This window comes from Physcomitrium patens, chromosome 16 (genome assembly GCF_059467195.1).
Source record: "Physcomitrium patens ecotype Gransden chromosome 16, ASM5946719v1, whole genome shotgun sequence".
Taxonomy (NCBI): Eukaryota; Viridiplantae; Streptophyta; class Bryopsida; order Funariales; family Funariaceae; genus Physcomitrium; species Physcomitrium patens.
Window position 1 is genome coordinate 13977262 of NC_143425.1, and position 9639 is coordinate 13986900.

The following is a 9639-nucleotide window of genomic DNA, read 5'->3' on the forward strand; positions in this document are numbered from 1 at the left end:
GCATATTATTATGGTTGATGGTGTGCTGTTCCATTCTATTTTCAAAATTATTGTGTGCACATTTAGAGTAAGACTGAAGAATTCATTTTCTATGCAGCATTATCTGCCGTAGCTTGCACAATGTGTCTCTTGAATCTTTCTCGATGTCATAAATCAATATTAAGATACATGAAATGGAATGTGAAATCAATAGCAGGCTATTTAGATAAAGATTTCAGGGCTGAATATGTGACGTATTACTTTCCGACCAAATCATATCAACGTAGGTAGAATTTAGCCAAATGATGTAAACTTGATAGATCCCTTTAGGTAAGTAATGTTTTTGAATTCTTCTTCATTGGAAGATAACTTGACATATATCCAATTTCATTTAATTTCTCTCCTTAACATTTTACTCATATTTTCTTACAACTTTCATAGAATATCTCGACGCCGCTAATTACACTCGTTAAGAAGGTGAAAGAGAACCAAAGTACCAAAAATAACTTCATGTGCTGGAGAGGACAAGCTATTACGAAGATTTCGTCTCGTACGAAGGTTTCTTAAAGAGCAGTATTCCCAGCTCCACCAATCCAAGCCCCTACTTTGTTTTACGCAACTAAAGTCTTGTTCAACTCTGCATCAGGCACGAACAACATGAAACAAGAATGCCTCAAACAGCAGGTTCCAAACTGAAAGCTTAGCTGAAAGGAAGCTGACCATCGCTGCTGCCAACCAATCAAGGTGAAGCCCAAAACACTGTAGACTCGTACTAAAGACTACACCAAGGCAGAAATGAAACGCATCTAGGATAGCAAATAAAACTGGTAGTATACAATTATCATACGCAAGGGCAATGTTAGAGAGAAGAGTCCTCGTCAAAGGAAAAATATAGCAAATTACCTGGCCGAAGCAAAATAAGTAGCTGGGGTATCCACTGCATCAGCTGTGCAATTCTTATGAAGGTGCTGCGCTTAGAAAGAAAAGGTCTAATTTTGATCTGTGTGTGGTTTTGGAAGCAAAGAATTAATACTAAAAGCAGTGAGGAATCGTTTTGTAGGCTAAAAGTATACATCGGAACACATACCACGTGTGAAAAAACCCCAAGTGACACACTCATAGTGGTAAGCTTGTACCAGTTCTATGGTCTCATAAGCAAAATTGAGGAGTTTAGCCTTTACAACTGATTTCAAACTAGTATACCGTCGATACTAGTCAACTGGAAATGAACTGTCCACTTTTTCATGTACAGCTCACTTCGCAAATGCGTTTGCTAGAAACTGAAGTAGCAACTAAGCATATTCTCGTATGGTCGATCCTCTAGGGAATGCGACATTAGCAGGAAGACGAAAGGAGGCGCAGAGCATGTATTTTCCTGGAGCCACAAGTCGAACTCGATGGATGTGAATTGGGTGAGGCATTTCCCCCAGAACATCAGCTATTCTCTGTATGAACATTGCAAGTCACATGATCCATCAGAAAAAGAGTGCCGGATCACGCGTGCAAAAATAAATTCGTTGTTCTATGGATTGGCAGACAAGGTTCATCACATGGAGTACTCATACAGGTGCATGAATGCTGAGTTAAAACAATTAATTTCTTTAAGGTCAGAGAATGCAGGGGATGACGAACCTCAGAGTATTCAGCCTCGGGATCTTTGGCTTTAGAGAAACCGTAGACATGGATGTGGGGCAGAGTGTGTCTCTCCCAAACGTCCCTTGAGAAGGCGTGGACGAACACATCTGGTCCATAATGAAAATAAGATATTTCGTCCTCCATGGATGTGGAAAATAAGTTCACTGTGTCACGGCTATATTTATTAAGCACTTGATGCAGAAAACGTCTAATTATCCAGTTAGAGGAAGTAAAGGCGAACCTAAGAACTCGGCTGCATCCAGAGGCAGATTCATGACCACTTGGGTAAAGAGCACAGGCGGGTTCCTGGCTAGTAAGTTACGCACAAATTGCCTAGCATCGTCGTTGCTCACCTGCAAACATAAAAGTTAAGGAGAACTTTTCTAAACACGACAATGAACCAAAGAAGCAAACGTAATAGAGAGGGAAAAAAAATCGAAATTGAGTATAGCATTTGTGAAATGTAAATAAAAGAGCAAGAACGTATTCATCTTCTGGAGAAGATATTCAGACCTCTACTTTGTAGGCTAACTTATTCAAGCGTAAGTTATGGTGCATGTAGGTAGTAGCAGCTGGGTTCAAGTCATTAGCATACACAAATTTGACCTTCTTGCTTGCAACAATAGCAATGGGTCCAACACCGGCAAACATGTCACCTGCACAGTGAAGTGAAATAACTAAAAATGATAGTTGCACCAAATACCACAAAACATTTAAACAAAACCTTCATACCAATTCTTTTATTATATATGTTATTTGATTAATTGTTGAGAAGCAAACTGATTGCAAAGGCCAGAGTTTTAGGATTCACGAAAAGGATTAAGGCAGTACCACTTACATACGATGTCATTCTCGTTAAATGTATCGATAAGCCGTTGCCTTTCGGTGGCCAATCGGGAGTTCCAATAGCTGCAATCACAAGAATGGTATGCTGACATGATCAAAAACAACCAGAGCCTAGAACGAAGCCATGAAGTGTTGACACAATATCAAACCATTGAAAACAAATTTCCAAGGTGCAGGGTCTTGGGATTTATGTACCATACAAAGAAAAAGTGCGAGGAACTCTATACTGCAGCGCAGATAAGGAGAGATGATGCTAAATCCAAGGAAGGAAGAATATGCCCAATTGATTTTTTTTTTTTAATTTCATTAATTCTTTTAAATAAAATAAAGGTAAATTTTCAAAATGCAAGTAAACTGAAAGATTGTGAAGTGAGATATTATTAGACATAAAACTCACACAGATGCAAGATCGAGACGAAAAGACAACCCATGTTCCACAACAGTTGTAATAAGGGAACTATTTCCAGCAAGAAGCTCAAGTTGCATGGTTCGGTACTTGTTGTGTATTACATCGGTCTTGTTCACTACTGTTCGGATTCTTGGCTTGTTTTTCTCCAAAACAATCTGTCAGCGTTCTATGCGTGAGACAGAAAAAGAGACAGATATAATGATAGAATTAAAAAAATGAGCGTTAAATTGATGCGCTAAATCAGACAACCACTAGATCATGTGACTGACCTGAGCTATTGCGTGACGATAAGGTATGTGCTCGTTCCGCAAGTTGAGATGAGCTATGTGGCCCACAGTCTCAAAAGCAGTGGGGGTAGTCATACCCGGCGGTAAGACTTCCTTCAAGATCTGACTTCAACAGGGAGAACGTTTAGCTTCAAACGTAACAGATAGGTCAAAGGCGTAACCTGAGTAGACAGTGCGTTACAGCCGCCACTTACAGCATAACTACATTGGGGACACAAAATGAGTCATACCTATCGTGTTATTTCATAAATTCGTGATTCTCATACTACTAAACCTACTCTTATCCGTTAGAAATTCAATAAGCCAAGAGCAGGAAGAAAATAGGCACCTCATCCATCGGCCAATAGTCGTATGTTAAAGTCAGCTCGCAGCGCACAAGCTCGCATCCAGGATGAGCAAGAACCGCCTGTGGATAGTCACTAAATACCCTGAATAAGTTTCACCTCAAACGACAAAGCATCTAAACCATAATCTGCAAATACCACAACTCTAAATCCTGAAATACTTCACCAATGACAGTTTTTACTTAGAACAGCAGTTTCCACCGGATCAAAGTTTACCCCAGAGTAGAGTAGACACCTGTACAGCCTGCGGGAGCTCATCATTAGGCGTGTCATTGTACCTCTCGTCCAGTAGCAAAAGCCGCCATGCATCTCTTGGTTCATTATCTACAATGCACACAGCACGAGGCTTAAAAGAAGAAACTCTCCGTTCCGAGGGACGCACTTGTACTTAAGAATAACCGAACTCAGTTTTCATTAGTGGATGGACATAGGAGCAAATCGACCATATCTTACCGTAGCTTCTCATTATTTCGGATTTCCGCTATGTCGAGTTTAAAATATATGTAGTGAATTCTATCCATGTTTGATGACTAAAAATTGGCTTGGAGTGCTGGAATCTCCTTCTCAGGGATAAGGCAAGGAACGTAACGGTACGTAAAACAGAACTCGAACTAGGATTGAAGACTATTAATCAACAATAGCCCAGAAAGAGTAGCAAATCTCGTACCATGGTTCTGAGAATTTTGACACTCTCCAACAATCTTAACGCTTACAGCTCCCTCTTCCCTGCCTCGAACTAATGGCTGCTCGGATAGCCCTCTCTTGGGAGACTTAATGGATTGAACTAAAGCACTGTCGACCCCACGAGTCAGCTTCCGCAGACTCGGCAGCCTCCGTTTATTCTTGATCTTGTCCGCCTGTTCCCCATCTAGGTCAGGCTCTTCAGGATATACCGCAGAAATTACAGACTCAACCAGGCCTTGAGTGGTCTGAAGAGCTTGCTCGTCCTTCCACAGTAGTGACTTCAATGCCGCATCCCCATCATCACCCTCTACTCTTGGTACATTCTTCACACGGGGCCAATTCAGAAGATGTCCTTGAAGACTTGGCACAAAAACTCCGCACCAATCGGCCGGGACACGAACCGCTGCTACTTCAAACACTCGAGTAAAACTCTCCCTGTCAAGCTCTGCAAACTTCAGATGCTTCTTCACTGTCCCATCCTCCTTCACGAGCTTCTCAACAACCTCTTTCGCGTTAAGAAGATTGGTTTCAATAAAAGCGTTACAGCTCCGTTGATCATATTCAGAACGTATAATGCTCTCTGCAAGAGCCCCGTCTACCTGAGTACCGAATTCTAACTCAGCTTTCTTACGCGCCCATTGAGTTTCTTGCAATATGTTGGAGTCCTGCTGAGATGTTTCAAATTGCAGGAGTGGTAATCGCCTCCCACGTGCCAATGAAGGTCCAAAATCGGACACATTTTTCTTTTTGCTCCTGGTTTTATCTACCTCTTCCCCTCTCTCGTACGCAACACAACTGACACGGGGTTTAGCATAAGCCCTAACCCTAAGGCCACCCCCAAGGTTTAGTCCAGCGAATCTAGCATGCTTAAGCGAAAGGCAGCTTGATGCCAAGCCCACCGACGCCCTGCTCATCCTCGAAGCTGAAAATTGGACCTCGACTCACATATCTACTCGCAATGCGACGACACTCTCACCCGCACGATACCCAACTTCATAACTCCAAAAACAGAAGCACCAATTACAACGCCTCTCCTTCACAACACCCAACAACAACGAAATCCCCTTCGAAAATTCAACCGCAATGCCAACCCAACCCAATTGTAAGCTCACTGTCACTAACACCCAGCAAGCCTCCAATACCCTGCCGTCTTAACCAACGACGAAGGAAACGACAGCAGGTGCGAATCCATTCGCAATAAACAAACAAACAAACTAACACACATCGATTCTCACCAAAACATCTCTACCCGCTCGCTCCCACCCATTTGTTGATGTGTGTGGTGGATGTTGCAATTCTTGGGGGAGGGGGGGGGGGTGTGTTGTTATTGTATTAGTAATTTATATTAATACAATATTATAAATTGTGGTATGTATTAATGTAAGGTGTTGCTAATGTCACCACATTTTATTTTATTTTATTTTACTGTTGCCATCACAATTTGTCATCCATCCATTGTGGTGTGCAATTCAAGTTTAGGGCAATTTGTGGTGGCATTAGTAAAACTTGTGATAGCATGTTGCGGATGGCAAATTGTGGTAACAATAGCAAAAATGTTTTGTGGTGTTAGCAATATCTTCAACATATTGTGTTGTATTTTGTTTTTGTTTGTATTTTTTTGGTATTGTTTCATTTGTTTTATTCTTTTTAATATTGAATTTGATATTATTAATATTATCAATTTATTTTATTTTTATTCAATTTAATAATGATATAACATATACATGTATTTTGTTCTTTATCCAACAATATTATTTTACATCTTCAAAAAAATACAACATTTTCAAATATTGTATTATAAAGTTTAAATCTGAAGATTGATAGATAATATAGGTCTACTTCTTTTGTCCATTGTACTATAATCAATTCTTTAAATTTTGAAATATTATTACATTTTCATTTTTCATTGTCTCTCACCTTTTTTTGTATAATTAATCAACAAAAGTCTATCCATGAATTCAGTTGTTATGACAAAACTTGATTATTTTGTTTTGGTTGTTGTAGGTATTTGGTAAAAAACTTGATCAAATAAGTGCATGTTCATTTGTAGTAATTATTTTAGATACCAAGGTGTCTACACAAATTAGAAGTTTCAAATAGAAATTTTAGATATGTCAATTTTTAGAAAATATATTGTATTCATTTTTAACATTAAGATTTTTTTAATATTAAGACATTATCTTATTATATTATATTATTTGTGCTTCTAATTCTTAGTTTTTAATTGAAAACTTAGTAATTTAACATTATAAAATTAAAATGATAATAAAAATAAAAATAGACAACTACTTGTATAAAATCCCAATCTAAAAAGTATGTCTTAAAATTCTAATATGCTATAATTTTATAAATATCAAATTTTATTTACTTTTGACTACTATATATTATATCATGATTTGAATTTAAAACTATAGGTCTATTTTTATTTTTATTATATTATATTATATTAAGAAATTAAAGATTATATTTATTAATCTATTTTAAATTTAAAATTATTAAACAAGTAGTGGTTGATATATTTTTTTAAAATTAAAATAAAATAAAAAAAATAAAAAGTTATATATATATATATATATATATATATATATAATCATGTGTTAAAAGTAGACAAAGTATATTAAAAACATTTGGAAATTCTTATTCATATACTACTACAACTTTTAAAAAGTTGGACATCTTCACAAAATCTAGAATAAACAAACAACATTAAAAGAAGACACATAATAAAATTGAAAATTATGTAGCACAAAATAGTGCTACAATTTTTATCATAAATAGAAATATGCCCAAACAAAATTTGCTCCTTGTCAAAGAGTACTTGTAAAACATTGACAAGAGACATATCACTAGATTAAACAAAATTGTCAATAGACAACAAGAAGAATATAAATGAATACAACAAAGAAGAATAACTCAACTTAAAGAACAAAATGTTTGATAAGAAAGATAATAAAAAATATTGATATAAGAACAAATTTTGAAGAAATAAATAAGTCTAATATTAGAAATAAATTTCAGCTATTGGACACACAACAAACAAATAATTTAGACAAATAAAATCTTAGACTTTGAACATTTTATCTTAATATAACAACTTAATCTCAAAATTTTCAGCATTCTCTTGTAGCATTTAAAACATTATTAGAAATATACAATGCATAAAGTAAGGAACTCACTAAAACATATTTAATAGTATAATGGACTTATACACTTCAATTATTAAATTAATAATAATAAGACCACTTTCAAATACCATAGTTCACAAATATTTACAAAGCTTTGACATCAAATTGAATTTCTCTTGTGCAAAAAATATAAGAATATCTAAATATAATTACAAAGGAGTTAAACTAAAATTTTGTATACTAAGTTTGGTAATGTTAAAACAAATATACTCTATGTTATCAGATAGTTTTGCAACAAATAATTAATAATATCTTCATAAAAGAAAAATATTGAATTATAAATTTTTTTCTAGTATAATTAATTTGATAATTACCATTGCTATTTTTATTATATTTTTAGAAATACTTGCACAAAGTGATTATCTATATATATATATATATATAGATATATATTTTTATCCTATCTAAACTCTTTGAGCAACTCAATTAGAAATAATGCACAATATACTCAACACTTCAAATTCTATTGGATGGTATGTGTCCACAAAAATCAATGGTTGGGTGAAGTATAAAATCAATTATGTGGAGAGAGAGGGCACGTCCACACAATAAGGGTGGGTCCACGTTCCCAGCCCCGTTCCCACCCCCTTTGTCTTTTTATTTGACACATCTTTCATGTATATTGTGTATGAATTTAGATTTTTTGAACTATATTTTCTAAAAATAAATTAACATAAAACAACATTAATTTGATTACAGTGTATTTATTCTTCAATTTTAAGAAAATATTGAGAAGGTTTAAATTATTACAAAAACTATATTTAGAATCAATAAAATTATATAATTTTTTTAAAGATTGCAATACTTTTTTAATAATTTTTTCGTAATACATTTTCATCACAAAAAAATCTCTATTATATACAAATATCAATGATTTTAGGTTTCTGCAATTATTGTACCATCATCTAGTTAACTAATTGGTTTTTTTTTCTAATATATATATATATATATATATGTAAAAGGGAATGTTAAATCAAACCAAGTTTTTACTAAATCAATCCACCTTTCTAGACCATAATTGTACCTCCTTGTTTTGCATCTTTGTTCTCCATGATCTCAGTTCCTCCCCCCCTCCCATTGTTTGGGCTTCTCCAACTCCATACCTCATCTTGACCTTGTGTTGTCACTTGTCCCATTCACGTAGAATATCTTGCAAACATGTGGAATTTTTTGCCACAACTACAATCAAGGCTTCAAATGAGACCAGTGCATTAGAAGGAATTGGTAGTGTTTTGTTTACTGCAAATCAATTCCTACACAACTTCAAACATTTGCAACGTCTTTGGTGGCCTCTATGACTAAAAATTATTCATCATGTATGGATTTATAAGAGGTTGTGATAATGTTGTATTTTGTTTGAAAAATCAATTTTCAGCATTCTCAAAACTTCTACTTCTCTTTGCATTGGCAATGAAGGCTAGAAATTTAGAGGCTCAAGATTATTGCATATTTGCGCTATATTTTAGAGCACAGTAAGGAGCAACCATGCATAAGTAAGGTTACCACCATGCATAAAGTTTTTGGGGCTAGTAATGTAATTAAGTTGTTGTTGATGATAAGATTCATTCAAGGGGACGAGGTCCTGTGCAAATCTTGACATGACAACTTATAGAAGATTGATCCAAGGATGGAAGTTTGCAATTTGGAGAGATGGAAAGACATTGTATGATCACTCACAATTCAACTCATTTGATCAAAGTGATGCCTATTAAATTCATGTTTGTGAGTATTGTGGTATCATTGCCATTGCCAACTTAAAGAAGAATACTTACAAATAATGAGGCTGCAAAAACAAAATTGATATTGTAAATGTAAGTGTCATCATACTTTTCCAATCCTAACTTTCATGTTTACACCTTGGCAAGTATCAAAGTGTGTGTTGTTAATTGTATTACATAGGATGTCTATTTTGACTACAGATTTGTTGTATTGATGTGGGTGCATATTTCGTATGCTTGTAAGCTTCTCTTTCAAGAATTGTTGTCAATGGCAATTGCTTCTTGAATATTTACCAAGGAATTGAAGATGAGAAGCAAATATGCAAAGAAAATAGCTACCTAATTATTTTGGACCTAATGATAATATAATACTTTAGATTGATATTTAGAGTTCCAAGATTGAGGGGATAGAAAGCTCCTTGTTCTAGAGAAGCTATGCCTATCTTTGAGAGGTACACCTTCTATAGGCCTATAGTTTACAGTGTAAAGTTGAGGGTCTATTTTTTGATATTGGTTAAAGCATGACAAATTGGGGAGTTTGTCTTGAAAACA

At 35.1% G+C, this 9639-nt stretch overlaps 1 protein-coding gene and 1 long non-coding RNA gene across 3 annotated transcripts; one reads left to right on the forward strand and one right to left on the reverse strand.

Moving 5' to 3' along the window:
- Window positions 1-585: 585 nt before the first annotated feature.
- On the forward strand, window positions 586-1085 carry LOC149987664 (uncharacterized). Its single transcript, XR_016507174.1, has 2 exons — window positions 586-723; window positions 1040-1085. It is a non-coding gene; the product is annotated as an uncharacterized LOC149987664 (long non-coding RNA).
- Window positions 1086-1098: 13 nt separating this feature from the next.
- On the reverse strand, window positions 1099-5430 carry LOC112293119 (tRNA (guanine(37)-N(1))-methyltransferase 1). Of its 2 annotated transcripts, none has more exons than XM_024542230.3 (10): window positions 4168-5430; window positions 3736-3824; window positions 3485-3562; window positions 3139-3258; window positions 2858-3024; window positions 2453-2523; window positions 2128-2270; window positions 1856-1967; window positions 1612-1721; window positions 1099-1424 (listed from the first exon to the last, which is right to left on the reverse strand). In XM_024542230.3, exons 1-10 carry the CDS (start codon window positions 5096-5098, stop codon window positions 1272-1274), a joined length of 1974 nt encoding a protein of 657 aa, XP_024397998.1. In that variant the 5' UTR covers window positions 5099-5430; the 3' UTR covers window positions 1099-1271. The 2 variants fall into 2 exon arrangements, with proteins under 2 accessions (XP_024397998.1, XP_024397999.1); XM_024542231.3 differs by having other exon boundaries at window positions 2957-3024; window positions 4168-5413.
- Between the last annotated feature and the right edge of the window lie 4209 nt (window positions 5431-9639).